This window comes from Trichomycterus rosablanca, chromosome 4 (assembly GCF_030014385.1).
Source record: "Trichomycterus rosablanca isolate fTriRos1 chromosome 4, fTriRos1.hap1, whole genome shotgun sequence".
Taxonomy (NCBI): domain Eukaryota; kingdom Metazoa; phylum Chordata; class Actinopteri; order Siluriformes; family Trichomycteridae; genus Trichomycterus; species Trichomycterus rosablanca.
This window is the reverse complement of record NC_085991.1, coordinates 713,649-741,623: the sequence shown is the minus strand read 5'-3', so window position 1 is coordinate 741,623 and position 27,975 is coordinate 713,649. Positions and strand designations below refer to the sequence as shown.

The following is a 27,975-nucleotide window of genomic DNA, read 5'->3' as shown; positions in this document are numbered from 1 at the left end:
CATATGCAGGGACGTCTACATACTTTTGGTCATGCAGTGTCTATTTCAGTAAATGTACAGATTTGATTGGGATCGGGAGCAGCTAAGCAACTACAGAACGTGATGCTACCACCACCATGCTTTACAGTAAGTGCTCAATCTGAGAGCTACAGGGCTGGTTTCTGAACAGGCTTCTCTTTAATGACACATGTAACCATAATTATGTAAAGCTGGCTCGACTGTGGACAGTGGTACCGGTGTTCCTGCAGCTTCTAATTGAATCTAATTCATGGTAGAACTTTTTAGTGGTCCTCAGATTACATCTGACCAGCCAGGCAGATTCATCTCAGCATGAAGCTCAGCCTAATAAATGCAGTCAAACTAGTCTTATTTATATGGGCACAGAGAAGTCAGCAGCTGTAATCGATCATAAATATAAACGGCGTTAATTAATCATCGATTATTCGGTCACATTAAAGGAAACTTCAGGAACGCCAAGACCACACGGTGTCGCTGTTTCTGTAGCGTTCCTCTAAAATGCTCCTCAGTCATCACCACCACCACCACCCACCCCCACCCCCACCACCCCCACCACCACCACACCCTCCGGTATGTGCACAAACGCTCCAGTACTTCAGGGATCAGAGGAACTTCAGGTCTGAGCAGAAGAACTTCCTGAATATTTCACGCTTCTGGTTTCTTCTAGCAGATCGACTTTTTATCTACAGGTACGATTCACAATTTATGATCTATCAACAAACCTGTGAGATGTTTCCTCATAATGTGAGATGGTTCCTCATGATAAAGTTGCAGATCCAGTTGTGTTACTTCTGTAGGGCTGAACTTCAGGTAGCAGTAACACCAGTAACACCAGCACGGCTTTATGTTACTAGTTTTGGAGGTGCAGGTTTATTTTCCTTCTGCTTGTTTGTCTGTCTGTCTGTAGTTCCTCATTTCTGTCTGTCTTTACTTCTGTCTCTCATTTTTTTTTATTTCTGTCTTTCTTTCTTACTGTCTGTGTGTCTCTGTGTCTGTCTTTCTTCTTAGTCTGTTTTTCTGTCTTTTTCTTTGTCTGTCTTTCTTTCTATCCGTTTGTCTATGTATCTGTGTCTGTATGTCTGTCTTTCTTTTTTTTCTGTCTGTTTGTCTGTCTCTGTCTTTCTTCCTTTCTGTCTCTTTCAGTCTGTGTCTGTCTGTCCTTGTATTTGTCTGTCAGATTTTCTGTCTGTCTTTCTTTCTGTCTGTCTGTCTGTCCATCCTACTTTCTTTCTTTCTACCTGTCTTTCTGTCTGTCTTCTTAATTTCTGTCTTTCTTTTTGTCTCGCTGCCTGTCTTTCTTTCGTTCTGGCTGTATGTGTTTTTATTGGTCTCTGTCTTTATTTGTCTGTCTTCCTGTCTGTACATGTCTGTTTTTTTGTCTCTGTCTGTCTTCTTTTCTCTCTGTTGGTCTGTTTATTCTTCTTTCTTTTTTTTGTCTGTCTGTCTGTCTGTCTGTCTGTCTGTCTGTCTGTAGTTCCTCCTTTCTGTCTGTCTTTCTTCTTTATCTGTCTTTCTGCCTGTCATTCTGTCTTTCTTTTTTCTTTCTGTCTCCCTGTCTGTCTGTCTGTCTGTCTGTCTGTCTGCTACCCGTCTCTCTCTGTGACTGAATGATTGTAAGACACTTGATGATCCAAAAAAAACCTTCATGATTCTGAATTTACTGGTACAAAAATATCCGGACAGCAGATTACAGAGAACGTGCTGGTGTGGACCATGTTCTGCACCACCATGTAACTTCGTATCATTGCTCACTACTGCTTCTGCTGGCTTCTCTGTGCCCGTATTAACAGGGCTAGTGTAACGGCATTGATCACAAAGCACATGGAGCTGCTAGAAGGAATTTCTTCCTGCTTTAAGAAAACTTTTTTTTTTTTTCCTGACCTCTGCAAATATATCACTGTTCCACGTACTGTTTATGGGCACAGAGAAGTCACCAGCAGTAGTCAATATTATTGACTTTTTGGTCTGCCATACATTCGGTTACAGAAACAGAACAGTTGCAGAATTGTACACGAACACTCAGTGTGCAGAAGTTTATGGACGCCCGTGTGACGTGTCCAGTCCTGCGTGGTTTCTGTGTAACGGTACGATGGGTCACAGATTGGGAAACAGACACGTCTCACAGCTTCTCAGGAATTTCACCATAATGCTGCAGAAAATCTCATTAAACACTGACGTGAAGTTTCGGCAGGAACAGAGGGGTGCAGTGTCCCCCCCCCCACCCCCCCAACCCCACCCCCCAACCTCACCCCCCTAACCTGATCTGTCACATGATTAAATACCAGACGGTTCAGCCTGAAACCAGGACGAAAACAAACACGCCCGCGGTCTCACATGGAGGGTCAGACGTCCACATATGGTCAAAAGTATGTGGACATCTGACCGTGGAGATGGTCGTAAGTTTGTGAACCCTCAGTAATAAACGTTTCTGGTCGAGCTCGTAGCCGCTGATGCGCCGCTGCTTTCACATCATCATCACATGAAAATCTTCTTCCCCTTAAATCTTCTCTGAGCGTCCAAACCAGTGGAGATCAGATGGAGGTTTGGTTCATCTGTGCTGAGGGTTCACAAACTTACGACCACCTTCAGAGAGCTGCTGCTGCTCACAGAGTCTCGCTGCTCTTTCATTACAACCCTGGTGGTTATAAGTGGAACTACAGGAGGAGCATCTGGGGTTAGTTCATGCAACCAAGTGCAAGAGGTGCTAGCTATCAAACAACTGAGTCTGCCATGTTTGTCTGTCTTTCTTTCTGTCTGTCTGTAGTTCCTTTTTTTTGTCTGTCTGTCCTTCAGTCGTTTTTTTTCTGTCTTCCTTTCTTTCTGCCGTTCTGTCTGTGTCTGTTTCTTTTTCTGTCTCTGTCTTTCTTCTTTGTCTGTCTGTCTTTCTCTCTGTCTTTCTTTCTGTCTTTCTGTCTATCTGTCTGTCTTTCTTTCTGTCTGTCTTTCTGTCTGTCTTTCTGTCTGTCTGTCTGTCTGTCTGTCTGTCTTTCTTTCTTTCTGTCCTTCTGCCTGTCTCTGTCTGTCTTTCCTCATTTCTGTCTGTCTTTCTGTCTGTCTGAGGTTCCACTTTTTTTCTGTCTGTCTTTCTATCTGTTTTTTTGTCTCTTTCTTTTTTTCTTTCTGTCTGTCTTTCTTCTTAATTTCTGTCCTTCTGCCTGTCTGTATCTGTCTGTTTGTTTGTCTGTCTGTCTTTAAATACAGAGTTGGAGTAAAGGGCTCCTGGAGTGGGTGGGGTGTGTATTATTTATATATATATATATATGTGGGTGTGGGTGTGGGTGTGTGTGTGTGTGTTCAAGCCCCCCCACCTCTGCCAGGTTGCCACTGTTGGGCTCTTGAACAAGGCCCTTAACCCTCAATTGTTTAGACTGAATACTGTAACTGTAATGTAAGTCGGTTTGGATAAAAGCGGCTGCTAAATGCTGAAAAAGTAAGTGTGTGTGTGTGTGTGTGTGTGTGTGTGTGTGTGTGTGTGTGTGTTGCAGGATGCCCCTGGGTGGAGGGAAACGGTGCGGCTGCTGTCAGAAGACGGTTTATCTGGCGGAGGAAGTTCAGTGTGGAGGACAGACTTACCACAAGTCCTGCTTCCTCTGCCGTCAGTTCCTTCTCTTTCACTTTTAACCTCTAACGTTACCCGAAATAACACAGATCCCCACAGACACACTCCGAAACCTGGTGGAAAGCTTTTCTGGAGGAGTTGAGGCTGCTGTCAGCATGAATGCACGTGGTTTTAGATCAGGATGAACGACACGCCGATGGTGTGGTGTCCACATACTTCTGAGGAACTGAACTCGGAGGTGTTTTTTTGTGGACGGGGGGGTTCCTCGACCTCGCCGCTGGTTTTGGGGAGAATCTGAACGTACTTGAGGAGGTGCAGGAATGCAGGACGGGGTTTTAATCTTCTCCTAATAAGGAAGCGTGTAGTGTTGCTGACTCTGCTGCCGGGTTCGAGCCACGATCTGAAAGTGATGGTGACATTTAAATAGAACTGAGAACAGTGAGCGTGTCAGACAAGACGGATGTATCAAATTATATACATCCGTGTTCCGTTTTTCTGAAGTGAGAAGAAGCGAAAGCATCATCTGCAGTTCCTTCTCTTACTGAACCACCACTTTTCCCCAGACAGTCGTCCATCTCTGAGTCACTGAGAGCATTGATAGTTACACTATGCATCCAAAAGTATGTGGACACTTGACTAGGAGCTTGTTGTACAAAACCATTCCTCCTCTGAATACAATTGGTGCATATTTATGTAAGTTGTCTGTGGGAATTTGTGCATATTTAGATAAAGAAAAGCCCACCAGCGCTGAGGTTTCGAGCTGTCAGGTTCGAATCTCGGCTCTTATAAAGCTGCATCGTGCAGGTGAAAAGAAGCGGTCGGCTATCAGACACGTGTTGGATGATCGTTGTGAGATCAGTTACTGATGTGGGATGAGGAGGCCTGTCTCACAGTCGACCTTCCATTTCGTCCTAAAATTCCACACGGGTTGAATAGTATTTTTTTTTATTTTTTTTTATCGTATGTTATTGGACCTCGGGTTCGTGCACAGACGGTCGTCCCCAAACGTAGCGTGAAGCATATTTAGTGCACATCATTGATTTCATACAGCTGTTAGAAGTGGGCGTGGCTGAAACTTAATCATTGAACTTAATAATTATGTAGGTTTAATGGAGGTTTATTGTTTGTGGTGTTTAGTGGTTTGCCGGAAGAATCTGGACAGCACCACCGTGGCCCTTCATGAAAACGAGCTCTACTGCAAATCCTGCTACGCCAAGAAATACGGACCCAAGGGCTACGGCTACGGCGTGGGCGCCGGAACGCTGAGCATGGACCGAGGAGAGGCGCTGGGGATCCAACAGGAGGCGTACGTTTTCATTTATTCAAACATGTAGGGGCAGAACCGAGGGGCCCCGTAAGAATTTGCTCACTGGGTTATGGTAGGTGCCTACTGTGATCATCCAGACACATTTCCCCTCAGCATAAGGAGCGGTCTGGGTTTTCTTCCTGACCCTGGTAAGAGACCACTGTTCCATGTGCGTTTTTAAAAGGTTCAGCTATTCTAGCCCTATTTATATGGACACACATGATTCAGGAAAGAGGAAGCCATGACCGACCAGTGGTCCACCAGTAATCACAAAGCCTGACCTCCAGTCGACATTCCAATTCATCCCAAATTTCTTCACTGTGGTTGAGGTCAAGGGCGGCACGGTGGCTTAGGGGGTAGCACTGTCGCCTCACAGCAAGAAGGTCCTGGGTTCGATTCCCAGCGGGGCGGTCTGGGTCCTTTCTGTGTGGAGTTTGCATGTTCTCCCTGTGTCTGTGTGGGTTTCCTCCGGGAGCTCCGGTTTCCTCCCACAGTCGAAAAACATGCAGTCAGGTTTATTGGAGACACTGAATTGCCCTATAGGTGAATGTGTGTGTGTGTGTGTGTGTGCCCTGCGATGGACTGGTGCCCTGTCCAGGGTGTTACTGTGTGCCTTGCGCCCATTGAAAAGCTGGGATAGGCTCCATCTCTTTAACCTCTCCATTCTGTTTTGCAGAGCTCAGTCCCACCAGCCCACCAACAACCCCAACACGTCCAGACTGGCGCAGAAATTCGGCGGCTCCGATAAATGCCCGCGCTGCGGTAAGGCCGTGTACGCCGCCGAGAAGATCATCGGAGCGGGAAGCGTAAGTCCTCGTCCTCACGAATAAACGTCTGTGCAAAATCCTCGCTTCTGATTGGCTGATCGGCAGGAGTATACAAACTCATCATAACACGGGAGCGTTAAATTCGGTCCGTGTGTCACCATGTCGGAGCGTTTGTGAGAATTTGAATCTCAGATCGTTTGTGATTGGAGCAAATTGGCAGCAGAATGAAGCCTGGCGCTCAGGTGATACGGATCTCCGTATGAACCTGCCTGGCACAGGTGAAAAGAAGCGGTCGGCGCTGCACAGGTCAGGAGTGTAGAATTCAGGAAATTGGATACGACTAAATTGTGAGAAAAATGGAGCTGCTTTAGTTTTATACGCAAATTCTGTTGACAGGAAGCTTTGATGTGCATTTATTTATATAATAAAATAAAATCGGTGACGTTTCTTCTTTCCGCTCTGCAGTCGTGGCATAAAAGCTGCTTCCGCTGCGCTAAATGTGGAAAAGGTCTAGAGTCCACCACGCTGTCCGACAAAGACGGAGAGATTTACTGCAAAGGTACCGAACGATACGATATAATACGATACAATATAATACGATATATTCTGATTTTATTGTTGCTGTAATTTAAACACTAGAATCCTGATTACGTGGTTGTTTCTTCTCGCTGTAGATTAACGACGTCTCTCCGATTTCTTTACAGGTTGCTATGCTAAAAACTTCGGTCCGAAGGGATTCGGATACGGACAGGGAGCTGGAGCGCTCACACACGCTCAGTAGAGCCGCGCGGCCCAAGAAAGAGTTAGCAAACGTTATACTAGCGTAAAGTAATCACACGTACAGGATACGTCAACATACGCACGGCTACGTACTCGCCGGGGTAACGGAATCAGAAACTATTTCAACAAGGAGCCGATCAGGTCTTCTGATTCAGATTTAGATTCACATTCTGATTCACATTTAGATTCAGATTCACATTCTGGTTCTAATTCAGATTCTGATTCATATTTAGATTCAGATTCTGATTCACATTTAGATTCATATTTAGATTCAGATTCTGGTTTTGATTTAGATTCACATTAAGATTCTGATTCTGTTCTGATTCAGATTCTGGTTCAGATTTACATTTTGGTTCAGATTCAGATTTTGGTTTAGATTTTGATTCAGATTCACACTGAGATTCTGATTCTGGTTTTGATTCAGATTCTGGATTTAGATTCTGATTCAGATTCACATTGAGATTCTGATTCAGATTCTGGTTCAGATTCAGATTTTGGTTTAGATTTTGATTCAGATTCACATTGAGATTCACGTTCAGATTTTGATTCAGATTCCAGATTAATAACAGATTTATACAGAAAGTTGAAACTGCACCTACGTTGTTTGTTGAACACCAAGATGAATTGGAACTCCTGCTTCCTGCCACGTTCTGGCCAATCGGACGATCAGAAGAGAGTGAAAAAGACCTGGACCTTCTTCCTGCTGCAGATTTTATTCCTGAAAATGTTCCATCATCCTGACGTGAACCTTTCAGGACTGAATCCTTCCATCCTTCCATACCTCCCTGTTCTACTCCATATATACTAACCCATTCTTATTTATATATAATGCTCATCTATCTAAACTTTTTTAAACACATTTCATGATCTACACCTACAATAAAGATGCATTTTGTGGGTATACAATGACTGACTGTGTGCGTAATCACCTTCTTCTACACATTCATTCTCAGCCCTGCACTGAGATGGTACCAACATGGGAATGATGTGCTAGTGTGTGCTGTTCTATGTGTGTGTAGCAGGTGCAGCAGTGTTGTTGGGAAACTTATTGGCTAGATAGCAGCAAATCATGCTTCCTTACACAGCCATAGGATCACAAATGCTAGCCATTGAGCAAGGGAATCAGTCATGTTTTTGTTTGTGAGTAGTGAGATTGTGGCTGAATGAAGAGCTATTTTGTATCTCCATAACGTGGGTAGAAAAAAATAACTAGGAGTCACAGAAAAAAAATAATAATTAAATAATTAAATAAACTTGTATGTGAGCGCCCCCTTGTGGAGGCTTTATGTTACATCATGTATAGAGAGAGTAAGTGTTGTGAGCATTGTGTTGCCTGGGTCACATAAAAAATGCTGGACAAAATGTGGGTCACTTGAAAGAAGCAGAATAAACTTATTTTCTTTAAATATTCCAGCTTGTTTCAGAGCTAAAGTCAGACAGCAGCTTAAGGGCCTTGCTGAAGGGCCCAACAGTGGGTCAACCCTCAACCTTCTGCTCGATAATCCAGAGTATTAACCATTCAACTACCACCATCCTGGTGAACACCAGAGCGACTTCATGTTCTCTCAGTCTAATGATCAACTTGCTGTAATCAGATTGTTTTAATAATTCAGTAAATATTTGGCCGCTCAGGCGGCGCAGCAGTAAAACACACTAGCACACCAGAGCTGGGATCTTGAACGCATCGTATCGAATCTCAGCTTTGCTACTGGCAGGCTGGGCAGCAACATGAACAACGATTCCCTGTTGTGCATTCAGGTAGGGAGCCGGACAGGGAACTCATAACTGGTGCAATTACGCCCTCTTCTGGCTGATTGATGGTGCTGCACAGAGTAGAGGAATGATGCTGATCAGGGTGTGGCTCTGTGCACAAGGCTGATCCACACATGAACTCGCCTCGTGCAGGTGAAAAGATGCTCGTGTGTCGGAGGGGGCGTGTGTCAGTCTTGCTCTCCTCAATAAGGGGCGGGGGTCAGCACCAGTACAGAGGAAGCATAACGCAATCGGGTAAAAATTGGATGCACTTAAAAATGTATTAAAAAATAATAATACAGTAGACCCTCGAGTTATGAACCGTTTACCATACGAACATTTCGAGTTATGAGCAATCTTTTTCAACTTAATGTACAAACAAATTTCGGATTGCGAACCGAAATTCGCGAAACACGTGACGTCACGAACAAGTTGACTCCGCTCGTCTCTCTCTCTCTCTATACATATTTATACACTGTGAGCAAACATTTGGACAGCTGTTTTTCCGGTGTTTTCTTTATATTTTGTAAAATTCTATATTAAAATGTCCCCAAAGAAGCTGCAGAGGAAGTGTAGTTGTGAGAAAATGAATCTATTATTATTTGTTGTTGTATAATTACTCCTGCCAGTAGGTGTCACTGTGTATCAGACAGAGGGGACAGTGAGTGAGAGAGAAGAAGGAATTTGGCTCAGTAAAGTATTCTTTCTTTTGTGCAATTACACCTACAAAATACAACACTACTGAAATAAAGACGGAAATAATAGAGAAATATGAGAGTTATTGTTGTTTCTGGTAGATACAGTTTATTAAAGAAATGAATGATATTTATTATGGTGTATGGTGCAGCACACGTACTGTACTGAAATGTGAACATTTTGACTTAAGAACAGAACTTCAGAACCAATTACATTCGTAAGTCAAGGGTCGACTGTAATAATAATTCAGTATGGTCGTGTCTCCACATATTTCTACAAAAATATAATATTGACCAACCTGCAACCTTATTGGATTTTTTTCTTATTTTAAACATTGTTAATAAATAAACAGAAAATGTAAAATAAAAGTAAAATTGTCTGTAGTTTTGACCTGTTTTGACCACTGTGGCTATCCAGAATGTGTTTTCCATGCTGTGTGACCTGTTTGGCCTCCCACATTCAGCTCAGCCCTGGTTAAACGGATCTTTCTAACAGCACGACGAGTGGAAACTAAATCAGGAAGAGAAGAGACCACTCCACTAACACTAGAGTCCCCAAACCCGGGTTAAATCCACTATTAAACACTATTAAACTTTTATAATAAACTTTATAAAGCGGGTTAAAGAGCTCAGGATTAAAGTGTTATAATCCCTGAGGTGAAGAGGAGCTCCGGATCATCATGGTGAGTTACAACAACTTTCCTCTCACAAACTCACAGAAGTATTATAATATCACGAATAAAAACTATAGTTTGTCTGAAGTTAAATAATAATGTAAAATAATATTTTGCTACTGAATCAGTTTGTAAGTTTAGAAGAATTTAACAACCTTGAGAGGTCAGAAAGAACAAAATACAGATTCAGTCTGAACATTTTCAGCTGATTTATTCTTATTCACAACATTATAAAATAATAATATAATAGTACAAATGTCTGAAAAAACATGTTTATAAATGTTCAATAATAGAGTTTATTCTTAAATAACTTTGTTTTTAAGGGCGTGGCTACAGATGGGCGTGGTGATCAGGGGCGTGGTGTATAAATATAATAACAATAATTATAATAGAAACAAGAACAATAATTCTTATATTAATAATATTATTTATTTATTAGGATTTTAACGTCATGTTTCATGACAGGAACGGTCGTTACTTCTTACACAAGATTCATCAGATCAAGTTTAATATCAAACACAGTCCTGGACAATTTAGTATCTCTAGTTCACCTCACTTACACGCCTTTGTACTGTGGGAGGAAACCGGAGCTCCCGGAGGAAACCCACACAGACACGGGGAGAACATGCAAACTCCACACCGTCCCACCTGGGGATCGAACCCAGGACCTTCTTGCTGTGAGACGACAGTGACAGAAACAATAATAACAATAATTTCTATAAAAACAATAATAGTAGTAAAAATAATAATAATTATTATAATAATAAGAACAATAATATTATAATAACAATAAAAATAATAACAATAACGATAAATATATTAATAATAACATAATAATAATTATAATAACAACAATAGTAATAACAATGATATTAATTATAATAATATTTAATAGTAAATATTTAATTTAATAATAATAATACTACATAAATATAATTATATTAATATTATATTATAATATATGTATAATTATATTCATATACTATTATTATAATAGCAATATATTCTTATGTTTATTGTTGTTTATAAGTATAATTAATATTATAGCCAATATAAACAATATTTATAAATAAAAGCTTCTTTCTCATCTGGCAGCCTCCAGACCCATAGCGCTGTAAAGCTCGCTTGACTGTGGACACTCATGTTCTAGCAGCGTCCGATTCACGGCAGACCTGCTTGGATTGGTGGTTCATTTGATAGTTCCGCTTAGCGTACAGTGTTCCATGTCGACCCAGATGATCAAGTCAGAGATGAAATCCCTGTAATAAAGTTGGACTGTAGCATAAAAAAACAAAATAATGTCTAATAGAAACACGACGGGAAAACCAACATGATGGAATGTAATTGAGGTTGGGTTACCATGGCGACCACATCCTTATACGTGTGTGATTTTGGTCTGTGTGGACCGCACAACCACAACGTTCCTGATGAAATGATGTGGAATTGTGTGATTATCAGATTTATATCAGATTTTTCTCTGTGTTTATGGTTTAGGGGCGAGGAGGGATGCTGGGTGGACTGTGGAGAGGTTCCCCTGACCCCCCCTCGGCCGGACGGGTCAGTGATCAGGACCGACGTTAGATTACCGTGGTACAACACAAGCTTTATTTACTGTAACTCTGCTTTTATTTACAGCACAAACCTTCAGAGAACAAACATCCACCCGGCGACCAATCAGCAGTGAGCACACGCTGTTATATCATTTATCATGTATTTATATACACTATACAGCCAAAAGTATGTGGACACCAGCGCATGAGTTTGTTCAACATGCCGTTCCAATAGCTGGGGACTTTCCCTCTCGCCCCCTTGTAGCGATAACAGCCTCCACTCCTGTTGATTCAGATTCACAAAACATCTGTGAGTGTTGGACGAGCAGGTCTGGCTCACGGTCCACGTTCCTCTTCATCCTAAATGAAGTTCAGCTTCACCACACCAAACCTGTGAGCAGGTTCTGCTGATGGTTCTAATGACTCCGTCTGTGGGGTCTCTGTTCTCTGAGGTGGGAGTGGGCGTGGGCGAGCTTTGATAGATTGGACCCACTGGGACCCTGACCGTGAAGAAGCCGTAAGTGAAAGTAAGTGAACGGATGAGCATTAGGATGGTGGCTCTGGATCTCGGGGTGTGTCTCATGAGGAACGTTTGCCTGCAGGTCGATGCTTCATGTTTCAGCTCGTTTCTGCTGTTAGAAGAAGGTTACACGACGTTACCAAAAGTATAAGGACACATGGCCATAAGCCTGTTCCAAAACCAGAGATCTTCCCAAAGGAGTGGAGTCTGTTATATCTGCGAAGGCTGGAGGGAACCGTATTAATGACATAGTTTTATAGGATAGGATGTGTAACAAGGATAGGATGTCCAGTGTCCACATTCTTTTGGTCATTTGGTGTGTAAATTATTTAAGCTACAATGTGGAGCTTTAAAAATCACTTCAGTTCTTCAGACCAGCTCACGTCTCTTCTTTCTTCTTCTTTTCTTGTCTCGTTTTGTCTCGTTTATTTCATCGTCTTTTTTGTCTCGTCTCATTTTGTCTTTTTTAATCTTTTTTCATTCCATGTTCTTTCATCTGTTTTTGTTTCATCTCAACTTTTCTTGTCTCAATTTGCCTCGTCTTATTTCATCGTCTTTTTTTGTCTTATCTCATTTTATTTTGTCTTGTTTTGTCTCGTCTCATTTTGTCTTTGTTCATCTTGTTTCATTTAATCTTTTCGTCTCTTTTTTGTTTCATCTCAACTTTTTTTTGGCTTGTTTCGTCTCATTTTGTCTCATTTTGTCCCGTTTTTTTTTCTAATCTTCTTTCATCTCATTTTGTCTCGTCTTCTTTCATTTTGCCTTTTTGTAGTCTTGTTTGGTCTGATCCTTTTCTTGTCTCCTTGTCCTGTTTCTTCTCATCTCGTCTCATTTTGCCTTTTCTAAACTTGTTTCATCTCGTCCTTGTCTATTTTTTATCTAGTTTGTCTCGTCTTTTTCTTGTCTTGTCTCGTCTTGTTTTGTTTTGTCTTTTTTTGTCATATCTTCTTTTTCATGGTTTCTCATCTTGTCTTCTGTTGTTTCTCGTCGTCTCCTCTCGGTGTCTTTTCTCTTTTTGTCTTGACTTTATTTTGGTCTTGATTTGCTTTATATTGTCCTGTCCCGTTTCGTCTCATCTCGTCTTTTTCTCATTTTGTTTGTTTGAGTTTTTCTAATCTTGTATTGTTTATTTTTTCTTGTCTTTTGTCGTTTCTCGTTGTCTCCTTTCATCTCCTTTCAGTATCTTTTCTCTTTTGTTTAGTTTTATCCTGTCTCGTCTCATCTTGTTTTTTCTCGTCTCCTTTTGCATCGTTTCTCTCATCACTCCTCTCACAAGACTCGACGTCTCGTTTGGTATTAATTATAGAGAGATCATGAGGACTGAGGAACAAACACGCCTCTGTGTGTGTGTGTGTGTGTGTGTGTGTTTATTAGGTCTCTGCGCACTCTGAAAATAAAGAGAGAACAGAGGAGGCGCCGCCCGTCCCTCCCAGACCCAGTGAAGAGGTGCAGTGTGGTACAGTTACACCTTAGATCTGTTTGATCCCTGCTCACGTTCTGATTGGTCAGAAGATTTATTTTCTGCTAAAGTCCCGCCCCTCACTAATGATTGATTGGCACATAAATGATTGTGTTTGTTGAGTTTAGACCATCGTTATAACAAACACACAATAACAGTGTAATCTGTATACGCTGTACAGCCAAAAGTATGTGGACACCCCTCTGAATCATCATGTTCAGATGATTCCTGGTTTTGGATTATAGTCAGGTGTCCACATACTTGTGGTTCTTCTGAGCGTATAGCGTGTATGAACACGCCTGTAATTACATCTGTGCAGCAGTTCTGAGCTTCTGTATTTGTTCCCACCGTAACGCCACACCAGCTCACTCTGCGTCTGTACACACCCTACATCTTTAAATGCGCTGGTGCAGAAATTGACTTACCGTGATTCAGTTCTGGAGGTGTAACAGTGCACTTTATTTTATTTTGTTTTATTTTATTTGTATTTATTTAATTTCAATTCATTTTATTGTTTTTTATTTTATTCTATTTTATTTAACTTTATTTTTTTATTTAATTTAATTGTATTTGTATTTTACTTTGTTTTATTTATTTTATTTTATTTTTATTGTATTTTTTTTTTTTTTTTTTTTTTTTATTCATTATTTTATTTTATTTTAATGTATTTTATTTATTTTATTTGATGTATTTTATTTTATATTTTATTATTTTATTTTATTTTTTATTTGAATGTATTTAATTTAATTTTATTTTATTTTATTTCCGCTCTGTTTGTTTGTTGTAGGAGCTCAGAAGCACCATCACACATCGTCTGATCATGAATCAACCCACCGTCCATCAGAACCAGGTCTCTCCCTCTATCACTCACCTGCTATTCAGCTGTTAGTTATTTGGCCCCTTCAGAACTCTGTTAGTTGCCCTTTTTCCTTTCTTCTGTCCTGCAGGAGCACACTGATGGAATAAAGAAGGAACGTGATGAGGAGAAGATGAAGAGCAGAGAAGATCAAGACACGACCACAGTAAACATTTAGGTTTTAATATGTACACAGTAATATTCTCCAGCGCTCACGTCCTCGCCTGCGCCTCCGGACAGACGGACACGACTCTTAACGAGGCTCTGGTTTATTATTAATAGATCATAATTATTTAATCGTGAATGAAACGCTCATCACTGCACGTCTTCGGCTTTTAACAGGCAGAACTTCAGAGGATCATGAAATCCAAGAATCCTGGACGTGTCCACGTTCCTCTGAAGGTAAGAACGGATTAGATTTACATCTGATGCGACTCACAGTCCAAACAGTTCGGGTTTAACCACCTGCTCAAGGGTCCAACAGTGCCGACCTTGTACCAGTGACCTTCTGATTACCGGTCCAGTACAAAAACCACAGAGCCACCGCTCATGAGATGTAGAAGAATAAACTCACGTTTAGTGAACGTAAACAAAGACGCAGAACATCACAGACCTGCGTGAACTAGGCTTACCGTTTGCTTCGGTTCTCTCTGATGTGTTTGCATCCTTACTGATGGCATCCAATTGGGACACAGCCGCTTCAGCTGCCATCACGCCCATTGTTGATCGACACAGATACTGAACACTTTGTGTGTGTGTGTGTGTGTGTGTGTGTGTGTGTGTGTGTGTGTGTGTAACAGACGGATGAGCAGGAAGCCGCCGCTGGCAGTAACTGTACCGAGGTAGACGTCACACACACTGTGTATAAACTATATGGCCATAAGTATGTGGACATCTGACCACCAGCTCGTGTTTGGGTTTGTCCACATACTTTTGGCCAAACAGCGTTTCAGGACACTGATGAATTCAGGATTATTAAACCTGCAGGTCAGAATGATTTTTGTTTGTTTTTCAGGATGAAAGTGACGAGTTTTCTGTAAATAAGAACCAGACTGATGAGGCTGATGAGGAGAAGATGGTGAGGAAACTTCTCACCCGCTTATGTGATCAGAATTCTGACTAATCAATAATCACTTTCATTTCACTTTGATTTTTAAATTCTTTTTGATTTCTGTTAGATTTTTTATTTCTGTTTGATTTTCTTTGAGTTTCCTTTGATTTCTCTTTGATTTTTGATTTCTGTTTGATCTTTCTTTTATTTTTAATTCCTCTTTAAATTCTCTTTGATTTCTCTTAATTTTTTTATTTCTCTTTAAATTCTCTTTAATATATTTTTATTTCTTCTTTATTTTGTTTGATTTCTCTTTGAATTCTCTTTGATTTCACCTGGATTTTGTATGATTTTTCTTTGATTTTTGTTTAAATTCACTTTAATTTATTTTTCTTTGATTTTTTTATTTCTGTTTGATTTCTCTTTGATTTCTGTTTTATTTTAATTTCTTTTTTTTATTTCTTTTTTATTTCTGTTTGGCTTTTTGAATTCTTTAGATTTTGTTTGATTTCTGTTTGATTTTGTTTGATTTTAATTTCTTTTTATTTCTATTTGATTTCTGATTTCTGTTTGATTTCTGTTTCCCTCGTAAAGCCGAAGAAGACGAAAATGAAGAAGAAGAATCCGTTCATGCCTCACGTAGTGAAAAAGGTATCATATAAATATTTATCAGACGTTATTTTGGGTCCTTCCGGGGGTTCTGGCGGTGCAGCAGTAAAATATGCTACTGCTCAGATCAAGGGTTTGAATCCCTTATTCCGCTGCTCCACCTGAGCACTCGTTTATGTTGAGGGTCGTGTGTAACATCAGACCTCAGAAGATTTACTGCTTACTGATGGAGGTATGAAGGTTATTGGTTCACGTCTCACCGTTTCTCTTCTGTTCTGCTGTAATTTCAGGGTCACGTGGTGCAGAAGAAGAGGGGCGAGATCGAACCTGTGGAGGTATCAGACGTCACTCCTGGAATCCACCAAAATACTCAAGAACTTCCTCTTTCATCAGGAACAGAAACTGAAACCAGACGTCCTGACGCTTCAGTGATGCTGATCACGAGTTATCAGAGCCGCTGAGGCAGGGGGCACGACATTGTTACGGGGTATTGCGGGGGGGGGTTTGGGGTATTTACGGGGTATTTTTGGAATCTGAAGCAGCAGGTGTAGCTGAACGACCGGACATGGAACAGTGGTCTCTTCTTCTCACGAGTTCCTTCATCATTTTGGAACTTCTCTGGTTTCAGTTTCTCATCCTCTTCCTCTTATTGTACTCATGTAGTCACACCACACTTACACCGTATAGCCAAAAGTATGTGGACGCCTGGTCATGAGCTCGAGGCACGTTAGGCATTTAGACTGTTATATAGTCGCGCTTTTCTGCTTCTGGTCTGGGAATGCAGGCTTTCTTCAGGAATGCACTGTGGGAATTTGTGCCCGGTCACAAGAAAGAGGATTTGTGAGACTTAACTCGTAATCAGAGTTCCGATTCATCCCAAACACGTTCAGCAGGGTTGAGACTGTGACTTTATGGATGTGGGTTTGTTCACAGTGAGTTAACTGAGTCGTGCTGGGACACCTGAGCTTAGTAAATAAAAGTGGCGTCCACATACTTTTGGAGTGATATAATCCCACCTTCGTGTTTCTGGGGTCGGCTCCACATCTCACTCGGTTCGTGTTCCTGTTTGCAGAAGAAATCCCTGGTGGAGCAGCTGAACGAGCTCCGTCTGGATCGAGCTCACCGCGACGAACACGAGGTTCGAATGATTCACTATGAATGAATCAATGAATCGATTCCTTCGTTAATGAATCACTTGTTCTTTTCTGTTTTCTTGTTGACAGGATCTTGAGAGCCTCATGGAGTGGTGGAGCACGGTGAAACGTGAGTGTGCTTCCTGCTTCCGTCCATCTATACTGTAAGACCAGACTGGTCAGGGTTGCAGTGGGTCCTGTGCAACACACACACACACACACACACACACGTTACGTTTACGTTTACATTTGTGTTTGTGGCATTTAACGTGCCTTTATCCAAACCCAGTTACAACTGTGACCATGTACAGTCCAAGCAATTGAGGATTAAGGGCCTTGGGCTTCAGGTTCAGGGGCCCGACAGAGGAAACTTGGTGGTGGTGGGACTTAAACAGGCAACATTCTGATTACTAGTCCAATACCTTTACTGCTGAGCCCCACATTGATTCCCTCACTTGCAGCAGTTAAACACAGCGGTAGCTCTTTGTTTAGGTACTGAACTAGTAATCAGAAGGTTGCCAGTTCAAACCCCACCATTGTAGGGCCCCTGAGCGAGGCCCTTAACCCTCAATTGCTAGAGCTGTATCCGGTCATAAATCAGATAATCGTCCTCTCGTTGTGTTTCTCAGAATGGGAGCCGACGACCAAAGATGAAGACATGACGGAAAAAGAAGAAGCCAAGTAAGCAGCTCAGGGTTCGATTCCCAGATGAAGCTGAGTTGCAGAACTCGGCGCATTAACGGCGGTCGCGTGTGTGTGTGTGCAGAGCGTTCGCGGTGACGGCGGAGAGGGTTCAGCGCGGCATGCGCGTCTTTAACCAGCTGTACTCGGAGCGAGCCGAGGCCCTGTGGCAGCACGTCATCGACCTGTACGCCATCGCCGACGCCCTCGACCGCTTCAGCTGGAGGACCAAAGTGGCTCAGATCACCGGCGGCTCCACCAGCGCCGTGGGGGGCGTGGCCACCATAGCCGGCCTGGCCCTGGCGCCGGTCACCATGGGAACGTCCCTGATCGTCACGGCGGTGGGGCTGGGCGTGGCCACGGCGGGCGGACTGACCTCTGCCTCCGCCGGCATCTCCAGCGCCGTCAACGACTCCCTGGACCGCAAGAAGGTAGAGCGCATCGTCCAGGACTTCCAGACCAAGATGGCCGACATCGACAAGTGCACCAGGTTCATCAAGAGAGGCGTGGAGAACCTGCGCCAGCTCAACGCACCCCGGGTACCCAAATTTACCCAAATCAGATCCATAACACCCTCAATAATATATATTATATTATACGCTTTAATCAAACTCTCAATATAGATTTTTTATTTTATTACTGGCACATCTTGAAAATGCTATAATGGCCAAAAATATACGGACTTTTAATTATTACATTCAGGTGTTTAAGTTACGTCCACATATATAATATTATACTGTATATAATTCTGTTCTTCCTACATTGTGGCAACAGCATAATAATAATAATAATAATAATATAATAATAATAAAATAATAGGTTTAATAATAAAATAATAATAATAAGATTAATAATAATAATTATAATAATAATAATAATAATAATAATAGTAACATAATAATAATAATAACAATAATAATAATAAGATTAATAATAATAATAAGATTAATAATAATAATAATAATAATAAGATTACAACAATAATAATAAGATTAATAATAATAATAAAAGAATAATAAAAAGAATAATTGTAATAATAATAATAATTTTAATAATAATAATTGTAATAATAATAATAATATAATTAATAATAATTATTATTATTATTATAAAATTAAATTGTAATAATAATAATAATAATTAATAAAAATAATAATAACAGTAATAATATAAATAATAATAATAATAACAATAATAATTGTAATAATAATAATAAGATTAATAATAATAATAATGATAATTGTAATAATAATAATAATAATAACAATAATAATAATAATAATAAGATTAATAATAATAATAATAATAATAAGATTAATAATAATAATAATAATAATAAGATTACAACAATAATAATAATAATAATAAGATTAATAATAATAATAATAATAAGATTAATAATAATAATAATAATAATAAGATTACAACAATAATAATAAGAATAATAAGAATAAGAATAATAAAATAATTATAAAAAATAATAATTGTAATAATAATAATAATTGTAATAATAATAATTGTAATAGTAATAATAATAATATAATTAATAATAATAATTAATATTATAATAATAACATAATAATAATAATAATCAAATAATTAATAATAATTATTATTATTATTATAATAAAAAAATTATATTGTAATAATACAAATAATAATAACAATAATAATTGTAATAATAATAATATTAATAAGATTAATAATAATAATAATGATAATTGTAGTAATAATAATAATTATTATTATTATAATACTAATAATACAAATCCTGTTTGAAGGTGACAAAGATGAAGGTGAGCGATAACGATTTCCCAAAACTCACCAGCGTGTACGAGGACGGCGCCATGGCGGGTAAAGCCGTGCTCACCAACGCCAGAGAGATCGCCCGTGTGACGCAGGTGGCCATGGCGACGGGTGGCACGGCGGCCCGGGCGGCACAAGTGGCCTCCATGGCTACGGGCGTCCTCTCCGGACTCTTCGTGGCGATGGACGTTTACTTCGTGGCCAAGGACTCACGGGAACTGAGGAAGGGAGCCAAGTCGGAGTTCGCCAAGAAGATCCGAGAGGTGACGGAACAGCTGCAACAGGGACTGGTGGAGCTCAACGGCATCAGGGACGAACTACAGCTCTCAGGGATCTCCACCAGCACCAACAGCTCCATCAACACCATCTCCAACATCTCCACCACCTCAAACACCTCCACCGACACCATCTCCAATCCCAACTTCACCTCAAACACCTCCAACATCACCTCCACTCCCTCCCACACCACCACTAACATCTCCAACACTGACACCTCCACCAACACTTCCAACACCTCCACCACCATCTCCACCAACACCTCCACCGTCACCAGCTCATCCTGTACCTTCACCTCAGCAGACGTCTCATCCACCCCTGCCGTTCCAGCAGATACGTCCTCCAGCTCTGGTACTAAAGGAGTTCCAGCAGGAATGGTTCCTGTTACACAGTCCTGATGTTGTGGGCGTCCAAACTTCTCCTCTTCACAAATCAGCTCAGTATGTTTTAACAGGGGTGCACAAACTTTTGCAAACAACAATAATAATGAACAAACAGTCGCTATTTTTAGATGGTTTTATTTGTATTTGTAGTTTATATTATATATTAATATTTTAAATGGCCAAAAGTATGTGGACGCAGTATTTATTTCAGGTGACGGGTCATTCCCATTACTAACAGGTGTATCAAATCAAAACCACATAATGATGAGCTTCCAGCGTTAGGGCAACAGTTTGAGGAAGGACCTTTATCAGCTCCAGCATGATTGTTCCCACTTTGGAACTTTTTTGATTGGCCACCATACATAGTGAATATATGTATGAATGTATGTATGTATGTATGAATGAATGAATGGATGAATGAATGAGCGAACAAGTGCATGAGTGAATAAATGAATGAATGAGTCACAGAGGAAACTCGACCAAAATGGAATATAAAAGTATTTATTTATTAAAGCTTCGTTTATATACTGAGTATAAAAATTATATCGGTTCTAACACGGAACCTTGTGGAACACACTCATGTACTGTACTAATCCATGAATATCCACCATTAATCTTTAAATGAATCGAAATAAATGAAATACACGATCAGCTACTTATCAGTATAATTCAGTATAATTTGATCAGTATAATATTAATAACATGAAGCGATCCTAGTACCGAACCCTGTGGAACTCCACCACTGATGTTCATTCAGAAATACAGAACGTTTCTCTGGCGTTGTGTTTGATACAGAGCTGAGGAACATTTTTAAAGCTTTTGTGTTTTTTATTATTATCTCTGTTGGGCGGTAAATCACTGCTGGGATCCAGGGTTTGAATTCCTAACAGTGCTATCGCTGACGTACAGATCTAATTAACGACATACTGGGCGGGGCTGATGCGAACGCCAAGGCCCTGTGATGGATCGACGAACTGTCATGGGGTGTGTTACTCTGTTTTTAGATGTTAGTATGTTAAGGAGCAATCAAGGTTACCACTGTCAGGCCCCTAAGCAAGGCCCTTAACTTTCAGTTCTTTAGGTGTTCTGACAGGTTGAATAAAAGCGCCTCTGAAACTACGTTAATGTAAGTGTGTTCTACATATTAAAACTCCAGCAGACAGCTTGATCGGTGGGTGTGTTGATGTTATTCATGCCTGTATCTCACACACCACGTGTATCGACATGTCGCAGGGTAAATCGTTCCACTCAGAGTTCTTGTACATTCCGACACAATCCTCATTGTCCTTATGATTATTGGGTTCGTTCTTCTTCCACTTGCTGTAACTCAGAGCTTTTCCGCTCAGATCGACGAACTGACCCTCGTCCTGCCTGTCCGTCACGCCCAGGTAAATATAATCGGAACCCAGGACGCCGTGCATCCCCGTCAGCGCCCCGTTTTCGGCCTCGCCTCTCGGCAGGACCAGCGCGGCTCCCTCGTCGGCGCAGAGCTTCAGGGCTTCGGTGAACGTGGCCTTCTGTCCGTTAGAGACGTAGAACTTCTGCCCCACCGCTCGAACAGTTTGGAAAGTCGAAACTGAAATAAAAAGGAATCAGAAGCTGATTAGACGCGACTCGTCCCGTCACATAAATCTGTAAAGAAAATAAATCTGAAGGCCACCAGTGCAGCGACTTCGAGCTCCAGGGTTCGTACCTTTCTCCAGCGCAGTGAGACGGGATTTAACGTTCTGGAGTTCGGACTGCAGGGATCTGATCAGCGCTTCGTTTACAGCTTCTGTGAATCAGAGAAATGTAAACCATGCAGACTTTAGCTCAGTGCTCCCCAACCACCGGGCCACTGACTGCTACCGAAATAATAAATAAAGAATAAATAATTAGAGATGCTACAAGAGCGATTACATTTCCAACACTCTTTGGATGTTATTGTCCCCAATCACCACTAGGTGGGAGCAGCGTCTTGTTGCAAATTCACACAGATTTTCCATTCTATAGTTATTTCTATATTAAATCCTCCCGCCCCCGCCGACCCGTGAAGTTATATCTTATACGAAACCGGTCCGCGCTGGTGTAGATCATGACTGCAGGATCATTTCCATTCGGCAAAGGCACTGGTACGGTTTCTACAGGTTGACTCACAGTCGGTCGAGGTCTGGGTTCAGCACAGACTTACAGAGCTCAGTGCTGAAACAGGAAAGGGCATTCCCCAAACTATTGTCACAACCCAAGAGTCCAATGGTAGTGTGCTTTACACCGCAGTGCACATGCTCGAGCTGTTGTCGCTCCTGGACAGTAAAGACAGGGGCAACTTTGGCAGGGCACCAGTTTAAGAAAATTGATTCTTCCAGGGTCGTAGGTCTCCACTGAACCACGGCGAGAGTCATTCAAATGATTAAATCTCAGAACAGTGCCGAATCTAACCAGGAGTGGCCAGTTTGGTGAAGAGCCCAGCACCAAATCAATGATCCAGCACAGGAAGGACAAAAGAGCCTCTAGAATCATCTAAAGACCTGCAGATATCTGAAAGGCTAGCAAGAAAGAAAGCACTTTACACCGAGAGAGGCGTGATGTTCCTCTCGTCGGATCCAAATTTGTGATTCATCATAAATTTAAAACATCGCTGGAATTTCCTCCCAAATAGCAACACACCCCCCTACGGTTCCAGGCGGTACCAGTTACTTCAGGGATCAAGAATCTACCGAGATCGAGCCTGCTAAAGAATAAGGGTGTGACGTTTCACCCAACCCTGACGCTCTAGTCATCATGGTCCACATTAAGCTGGAGGAACACCAGGAACTGAACTGGGAACTCAGGAGATGAATCATTTACCAGGATCCTGATCAATGGGGTTGCACTTGGCATCCTGTGGTTCTCTGGCTCAAATGTTGTTGCTCCTGGGCAGTTCTAGCAGATAGATATTTGGCTTTTGGGACTGTTAGATGCCATCTTAGGTCGCTGGTGTTCCCCACTGCCAGTGTTGGTCTGTGGAGACTCCGTGGCTCCCTGGCCAAACCCGTTCATCTACTGACTGATTCAGCACTGGTGTTTATTACATTCCTTACGATTTGTGTGTTGGATTGAGTGTGTTTACCTCTTGTACCTGAATCTCCTTTCTGCCCTTTGGGTCCTGCTGGCCCGTCTGGTCCTTGTTTACCTGGAGGTCCCTGCAAACTCAATCCTGCAATAAGAGGTAAAACCATCAAAGGTAAAACTATCAACTCACACAAAGGACGACCGCCTCTAACCTGGCTCTCCTTTGTCCCCTTTGGGTCCTGCTGGTCCGTCTCTGCCGTCCCGTCCAGGGTGGCCGTTATGTCCGGGAGTACCCGGGACCCCAGCAGGCGCCGGACAGCTGAGGGTCTCGACACCACCAGCCGAATGAAGCCCGAAGTGCAGCAGCACAGCGGAGAAGCACAGTGCCCTCAACAGCGCCATCCTCAGATCACTGGTGGAAAGAATATGAAGTGATGTGAAAAAGTATTTGCCCCCCCCCCCCCCCTTTACCCCAACACAAGGTAGCTCATTGAACATGACCAGGTTTCATTAAGCATCATCAATCCATCACCTCATATCTTCTTCAGGAACCCTACACCGTAACCCAAGGAAGGTCTTACACAGCCACTTCTAAGGTCACAGAACTCATCTGAACCACAACGAGAGTCATTATCACCAAACTAAGAGATCTTGGAACAGAAAAAGACATCAGCAGATGTCTCCTGCATCAGCTAAGCTCAGCGTTCATGACTTCACAGTCTGAAAGAGACCCAGCACCAATGGACGCCTTGGGAGGCTAACAGGCTAAATGAAACCACTGCAAAAACAACAACAGAAAAAACTCTCCTGGAAGATCTCCAGACCTCTGGTCTCGGATTTTCTCTCGTCAGACATTAATTTATGATGTTTGGGTTCTAAGCGTTTGCATTAAGATCTTTTGGATGAAGAAGCTTCTTCTGGAGATATAAAACTGAGTAAAACTAAAACAATAATGTGAGTTCCAGGCAGTAATGGTCACTGCGAGGTTCGAGGATCTACAGGCTGCTAAAGAGAACAAGTGTAAAGTTACATGCAACCCATGAAGCTGGAGAAACACCAAGAACCTAACCAGGAACTCAATAAATAAATCACTTACCTGCTTTCCGTTCTCTGGTGCTCTTAATAATGAAGGCTTTGTCCAGACGTTCTGGTTCAGACTCCTCGAGTCTCCACTGAAGCGTAAATGAAGACTTGGTGTAGCTCCAACTGATAAAGTGTGATCTCAACCCAAATTCCTGCACTTCTCCTTCCTTTTCTGGGAAATCCAACCTCCCTGTCCTGCCCCTGCTTGTCTGTAGTAGTAGCCCTTCCTGAAATGGTCGTAGTGGAACACTGAGAAGTGGGCAGGAACACACCCTGGACAGATTACTGTAAGTCTGCTCGGTCCAAAATATACAGACACCAACTTTAGATGGTTAATGTGGTGGTGAAAAGGACCCAGTTCCAAAACTGGCGCTGTATCTGTGGCAGGTGGAGCCAAATGAGGATTAGGCTTCTTGCTTCCGCAACAGCGACTCCTAGTGTCTTATAGAGGTGGCGTGTTCCATCCTGCAACTTCCAAAAAGGACAAGCCTAAGCATAAGAGCGGAGCCTGTTATAGCTGCAAAGAGAAAGAAACTCCATGATGAGGCTCAACATTTTAGAAGTGTGTGATCCATGAGTGTGTGGTCAGGTACCACCGTCCACTGTCAATCAAGCTTATAATGCAAGGCAGGAGGCAAAAGTCAAGTTAAAGTCAGATTTATTTATATAGCGCTTTTTACAATAGATGTCGTCTCAAAGCAACTTTACAGAATCCAGGACCGACAGACCAAAAACCTCCTGTTGAGCAGCCGAGGGCGACAGTGGCAGAAAAAAAAAACTTAAAATTACAGGAAGAACTTTGAGAGGAACCAGACTCAGCAGGGACCTCCATCCTTCTTGGGTGGCCTGGAGGAAACTTTAAATAAGATTTACACAAAGCATACACACACAAAAATGAACTACTGAAAGTTATAACTAGCAAAAATGATGTGAGTTATTCTTCAGTCCAGTCTGTAATAAAGTCTGCAGTGAGTTCTTGACATTCTTGGTGCAAACACGCCAGGTCTCTGTCACATCTGGCAGGAGCAGCATTGTTGGCACGGCAGTCTCGACTTCATTCCTTACCCTCGGGTGGGTAAACAGGTTTCCCTCAGAACCACTTCGGGGTAAAACAACAGAAACTGTAGTTAATAATGTAAAATGTGAGTTGAGTAAAACATCAGTTTTACAGAGAGTTTTACACTCCGACAGCCCTGATTATTACAGCAGAACTAAAAGGGAGAGCGAGCAGGTAACAAGAATAGAATCCGTTATTTTGTAAATAATTTGCTTATAATTAAAAACCTCCAAACGTTCTCAGTCTAGACTTAAACATTGAGACGTGTCCGAATCCCGAACAGAGGCAGGAAGATTATTCCAAAGTTGTGGAGCTTTGTAAGAAAATGCTCTTCCACCAGCCGTGATCTTTTTAATTCTTGGAACTAGACACCACCGCTTCAACAGCTCGATTGAAGTTTGTTGCTGATGACTTTTACTCTTTCACAGGGGTTGGAGATGAGATGAGGACCAGAGAAGCGCTCCAAGCAGACGACGAGGTTCAGACTCAAGGTCTCAGGAAACGTCCTGCTGCGAGTGAAACAGACGGTCGGGTTTATTAAAGTGGAAAAACAGACGATGGAAAGATGAGCAGAAGAAAACAAAAGGGTTGGAGTTATAAAAATGGGAGGAGAAGCCGATGAGATCCAGGTTGAGGAGATTTTGGAGGTTCTGTACGCGACCGATATCTGTAATCTGCAAGAAGAGAAATCAGGTGAGTGATCTGTGTCTGAATCCGTAAACAGGACGTAAGATGAAGGGTTGGGGGTTTAGAAGACAAGGAAACGAGGGAATTCTTGAGTTGATGTAAAGAACCAAGCTCTGAAGCAAGAACCAAGCAAGAACCAGCGAGGGCAGTGTGGACGTGTCCGTCTTTATAGTGGTTTCATGAGTTCCTCAGTAAAATATCCTCATTCTGGTTCTTTGTCACAAATGTCTTCTGTTTGCTTTTCTCAGGGGTGGTATCTTTATCTCCCAGCACTTCCAGAGTCCTGCTGGGTCATTTTCCAAACTGTCTGTCTTAATAAGTTTGAGGGCATCTTATTGAAGTGGTTTAGATAGACAAGAAGACTTTTATGTTCCACACTTCTCTGCTTTATTGAAGACGCCAATCACTCAAGCTTACGACTCTCTGGAACTTCTCTTCCGCTGATGTAGCTTTGGGTCTACCAGACCTCTTCCTTCCAAATGCCTTTTGATGTCTTTTCCAAATGCCGTTTCCTCTGCAGGAAGGACCTACACCTTGTTGCCTCCACCGATCAGAAGATGGTCCTGACAATGGAACTTTGCTTCATTGCTCTGCTCCTGCTGCTCCACTCCAGTCCTCACATAGTAAGTGGAGATGAATCTACTCTCTCTTCAACTCTCAGCTGTCCTGCACCCGCTGGGGTTCCAGGTCTACCCGGGCACAACGGCCTTCCTGGAAGAGATGGCAGAGATGGACCTGATGGACCCAAAGGAGACAAGGGAGAGCCAGGTTAGTCCCGCTCCATGTATGGGGGTGTGTAATGTAGCCGAAGTTCACAGAAGTCCTTAATGTGTTTCTGTGATCACAGGATTGGGTTTGCAGGGACCTCCAGGCAAAGTAGGTCCACCAGGTCTGATAGGATCCAAGGGACAGAAAGGAGAGTCAGGGTCACCAGGTAACACAACATTGTGAATAATTTAGATTGTAATGTGGACGAATACTACATTAATTGTTTCTCTTGATTAATTACAGGATTGACCGTGCAGGGACCTCCTGGTCAAACAGGAACTTCAGGAGAACCTGGTAAGAGCTGGGATCCTTCTGATTATTGAAAGTGTAGGCTTTGAGAGGTTTCTAACAGGTCCCTTAGGTCTTTAGGGTTCTCACCGCTTGAGCTCTTGGAGCTCTTGGATGCCTGGAATCAATCCGCATATCCATCGGTTACGTCCAGGCACCTCCATCAGCGGTCAAATTCGTCAATCTGGGTCAGAACTCTCAAACTAGGACACAAAACCCTTTAGAACCCACATCAGACTTTATATAATAAATATCTGACCAGGGTTCCTCATGTGGCAGGTCAAAGATGATGAGGAAAAGTGTAGAAACTCGAAGGTTTGATATCGACCTCATCCTCAGATAATGAGAGAAGTCTTTTCAGAAGAACACACTGAGGTCACTCTGATTTAATACCATTTGTTTATGGAATGGGACGTCCGACAATCTCATGGTCAGGTGTCCAAACACTTCTTTATTTTGGGGTTAATCTGCTCCCCCTCTTAAGTCCGTCTCTGTTTTCTTTTTCTTTAGGAATTCCAGCAGATCGTGGTTTGATCGCGTCCCTTCAGTCAGAGCTCGACGTCCTTAAAGCCAAGATGTCCAGCATAGAGAGGGGTAAGACCTGCACGCCATCTTAAAAAAAAACAAGTAGAAACGTTTGCTTTCGGCTCTACGAGTAACACAACCGTCACTTTCCGCTCAAAGCCACGAGTTTTCCCACGTTCCGAAGAGTCGGCGAGAGATTCTACGCGACCGATGGATCATTTGCAGCGTACAACGAGACGGTGAAGTTCTGCGCCGGCGCCGGGGGAAGAGTCGCCCTCCCACGAAGCCTGGAAGAAAACGAAGCCTTGGTGAAGTTCTTCACCCCCCTGAGCTCACAGGCTTTCATCGGGGCGACGGATCAGCGGGTCGAGGGGCGCTTCGTGGACAGTGACGGCATGACCTTAAAGTTCACGAAATGGGGCAGCGGCCAGCCGGACGATTACTATGATGCGCAAGACTGCACCATTATAGACAAGTACGGGATGTGGGACGACAACAGCTGCGAGACGTCCCGTCTGATCGTCTGTGAGATGTGAAGAAATGAAGTCAAATTATAATCGCTTCAGTATGTTTGGGTCAGAATCATAATATCGCTAATATGCAAATAATCCCTGAGGTAAAGACAGAGTATAAACGCTAACATGTTTACTGCAGTGGCTAAT

The 27,975-nt window shown here is 42.1% G+C and overlaps 4 protein-coding genes across 6 annotated transcripts; 3 read left to right on the top strand and 1 right to left on the bottom strand.

Annotated features, from left to right (window-relative positions):
- The first annotated feature begins 628 nt into the window (after window positions 1-628).
- LOC134311272 (cysteine and glycine-rich protein 1-like) lies at window positions 629-6,571 on the top strand. The gene is made up of 6 exons (XM_062992878.1): window positions 629-707; window positions 3,504-3,613; window positions 4,715-4,883; window positions 5,560-5,689; window positions 6,116-6,209; window positions 6,355-6,571. The coding sequence occupies exons 2-6, from the start codon at window positions 3,505-3,507 to the stop codon at window positions 6,429-6,431; spliced, it is 579 nt and encodes a 192-aa protein (XP_062848948.1). The 5' UTR covers window positions 629-707; window position 3,504; the 3' UTR covers window positions 6,432-6,571.
- A 2,829-nt stretch (window positions 6,572-9,400) lies between these two features.
- apol1 (apolipoprotein L, 1) lies at window positions 9,401-20,060 on the top strand. 2 transcript variants are annotated; one of them, XM_062993714.1, is made up of 16 exons: window positions 9,401-9,560; window positions 11,046-11,108; window positions 11,187-11,231; window positions 12,996-13,067; window positions 13,868-13,930; window positions 14,028-14,102; window positions 14,279-14,338; window positions 14,737-14,778; window positions 14,952-15,014; window positions 15,582-15,638; window positions 15,887-15,931; window positions 16,669-16,734; window positions 16,820-16,859; window positions 17,359-17,410; window positions 17,496-17,949; window positions 19,192-20,060. In XM_062993714.1, the coding sequence occupies exons 1-16, from the start codon at window positions 9,558-9,560 to the stop codon at window positions 19,888-19,890; spliced, it is 1,899 nt and encodes a 632-aa protein (XP_062849784.1). In that variant the 5' UTR covers window positions 9,401-9,557; the 3' UTR covers window positions 19,891-20,060. The 2 variants fall into 2 exon arrangements, with proteins under 2 accessions (XP_062849784.1, XP_062849785.1); XM_062993715.1 differs by lacking the exons at window positions 11,187-11,231; window positions 12,996-13,067 and having other exon boundaries at window positions 11,046-11,141.
- A 300-nt stretch (window positions 20,061-20,360) lies between these two features.
- Window positions 20,361-24,301, bottom strand: LOC134312063 (mannose-binding protein C-like). The gene is made up of 5 exons (XM_062993716.1): window positions 24,002-24,301; window positions 23,118-23,317; window positions 22,964-23,050; window positions 21,569-21,649; window positions 20,361-21,451 (listed from the first exon to the last, which is right to left on the bottom strand). The coding sequence occupies exons 2-5, from the start codon at window positions 23,305-23,307 to the stop codon at window positions 21,066-21,068; spliced, it is 744 nt and encodes a 247-aa protein (XP_062849786.1). The 5' UTR covers window positions 23,308-23,317; window positions 24,002-24,301; the 3' UTR covers window positions 20,361-21,065.
- A 1,092-nt stretch (window positions 24,302-25,393) lies between these two features.
- LOC134311271 (pulmonary surfactant-associated protein D-like) lies at window positions 25,394-27,975 on the top strand. Of its 2 annotated transcripts, XM_062992877.1 has the most exons (6): window positions 25,394-25,738; window positions 26,253-26,500; window positions 26,580-26,666; window positions 26,744-26,794; window positions 27,299-27,382; window positions 27,473-27,975. In XM_062992877.1, the coding sequence occupies exons 2-6, from the start codon at window positions 26,290-26,292 to the stop codon at window positions 27,847-27,849; spliced, it is 810 nt and encodes a 269-aa protein (XP_062848947.1). In that variant the 5' UTR covers window positions 25,394-25,738; window positions 26,253-26,289; the 3' UTR covers window positions 27,850-27,975. The 2 variants fall into 2 exon arrangements, with proteins under 2 accessions (XP_062848947.1, XP_062848946.1); XM_062992876.1 differs by lacking the exon at window positions 25,394-25,738 and having other exon boundaries at window positions 26,145-26,500.

What these genes read in the sequence shown, in the direction of transcription:
- LOC134311272 (XM_062992878.1), top strand. Translation starts at nt 3,505, where the DNA reads ATGCCCCTGGGTGGAGGGAAACGGTGCGGCTGCTGTCAGAAGACGGTT. An exon ending in CTGGGGATCCAACAGGAGGC is followed by an intron (nt 4,884 to 5,559) that starts GTACGTTTTCAT and finishes TCTGTTTTGCAG; the next exon opens with AGCTCAGTCCCACCAGCCCA. An exon ending in AGATCATCGGAGCGGGAAGC is followed by an intron (nt 5,690 to 6,115) that starts GTAAGTCCTCGT and finishes TCCGCTCTGCAG; the next exon opens with TCGTGGCATAAAAGCTGCTT.
- apol1 (XM_062993714.1), top strand. An exon ending in AAGATCAAGACACGACCACA is followed by an intron (nt 14,103 to 14,278) that starts GTAAACATTTAG and finishes GGCTTTTAACAG; the next exon opens with GCAGAACTTCAGAGGATCAT. An exon ending in GTGGTGGAGCACGGTGAAAC is followed by an intron (nt 16,860 to 17,358) that starts GTGAGTGTGCTT and finishes TGTGTTTCTCAG; the next exon opens with AATGGGAGCCGACGACCAAA.
- LOC134312063 (XM_062993716.1), bottom strand. Translation starts at nt 23,307, where the DNA reads ATGGCGCTGTTGAGGGCACTGTGCTTCTCCGCTGTGCTGCTGCACTTC. An exon ending in AGGGGACAAAGGAGAGCCAG is followed by an intron (nt 23,051 to 23,117) that starts GTTAGAGGCGGT and finishes CTCTTATTGCAG; the next exon opens with GATTGAGTTTGCAGGGACCT. An exon ending in AGGAGATTCAGGTACAAGAG is followed by an intron (nt 21,650 to 22,963) that starts GTAAACACACTC and finishes TCTGATTCACAG; the next exon opens with AAGCTGTAAACGAAGCGCTG.
- LOC134311271 (XM_062992876.1), top strand. Translation starts at nt 26,212, where the DNA reads ATGCCTTTTGATGTCTTTTCCAAATGCCGTTTCCTCTGCAGGAAGGAC. An exon ending in AGGAGAGTCAGGGTCACCAG is followed by an intron (nt 26,667 to 26,743) that starts GTAACACAACAT and finishes GATTAATTACAG; the next exon opens with GATTGACCGTGCAGGGACCT. An exon ending in GATGTCCAGCATAGAGAGGG is followed by an intron (nt 27,383 to 27,472) that starts GTAAGACCTGCA and finishes TTCCGCTCAAAG; the next exon opens with CCACGAGTTTTCCCACGTTC.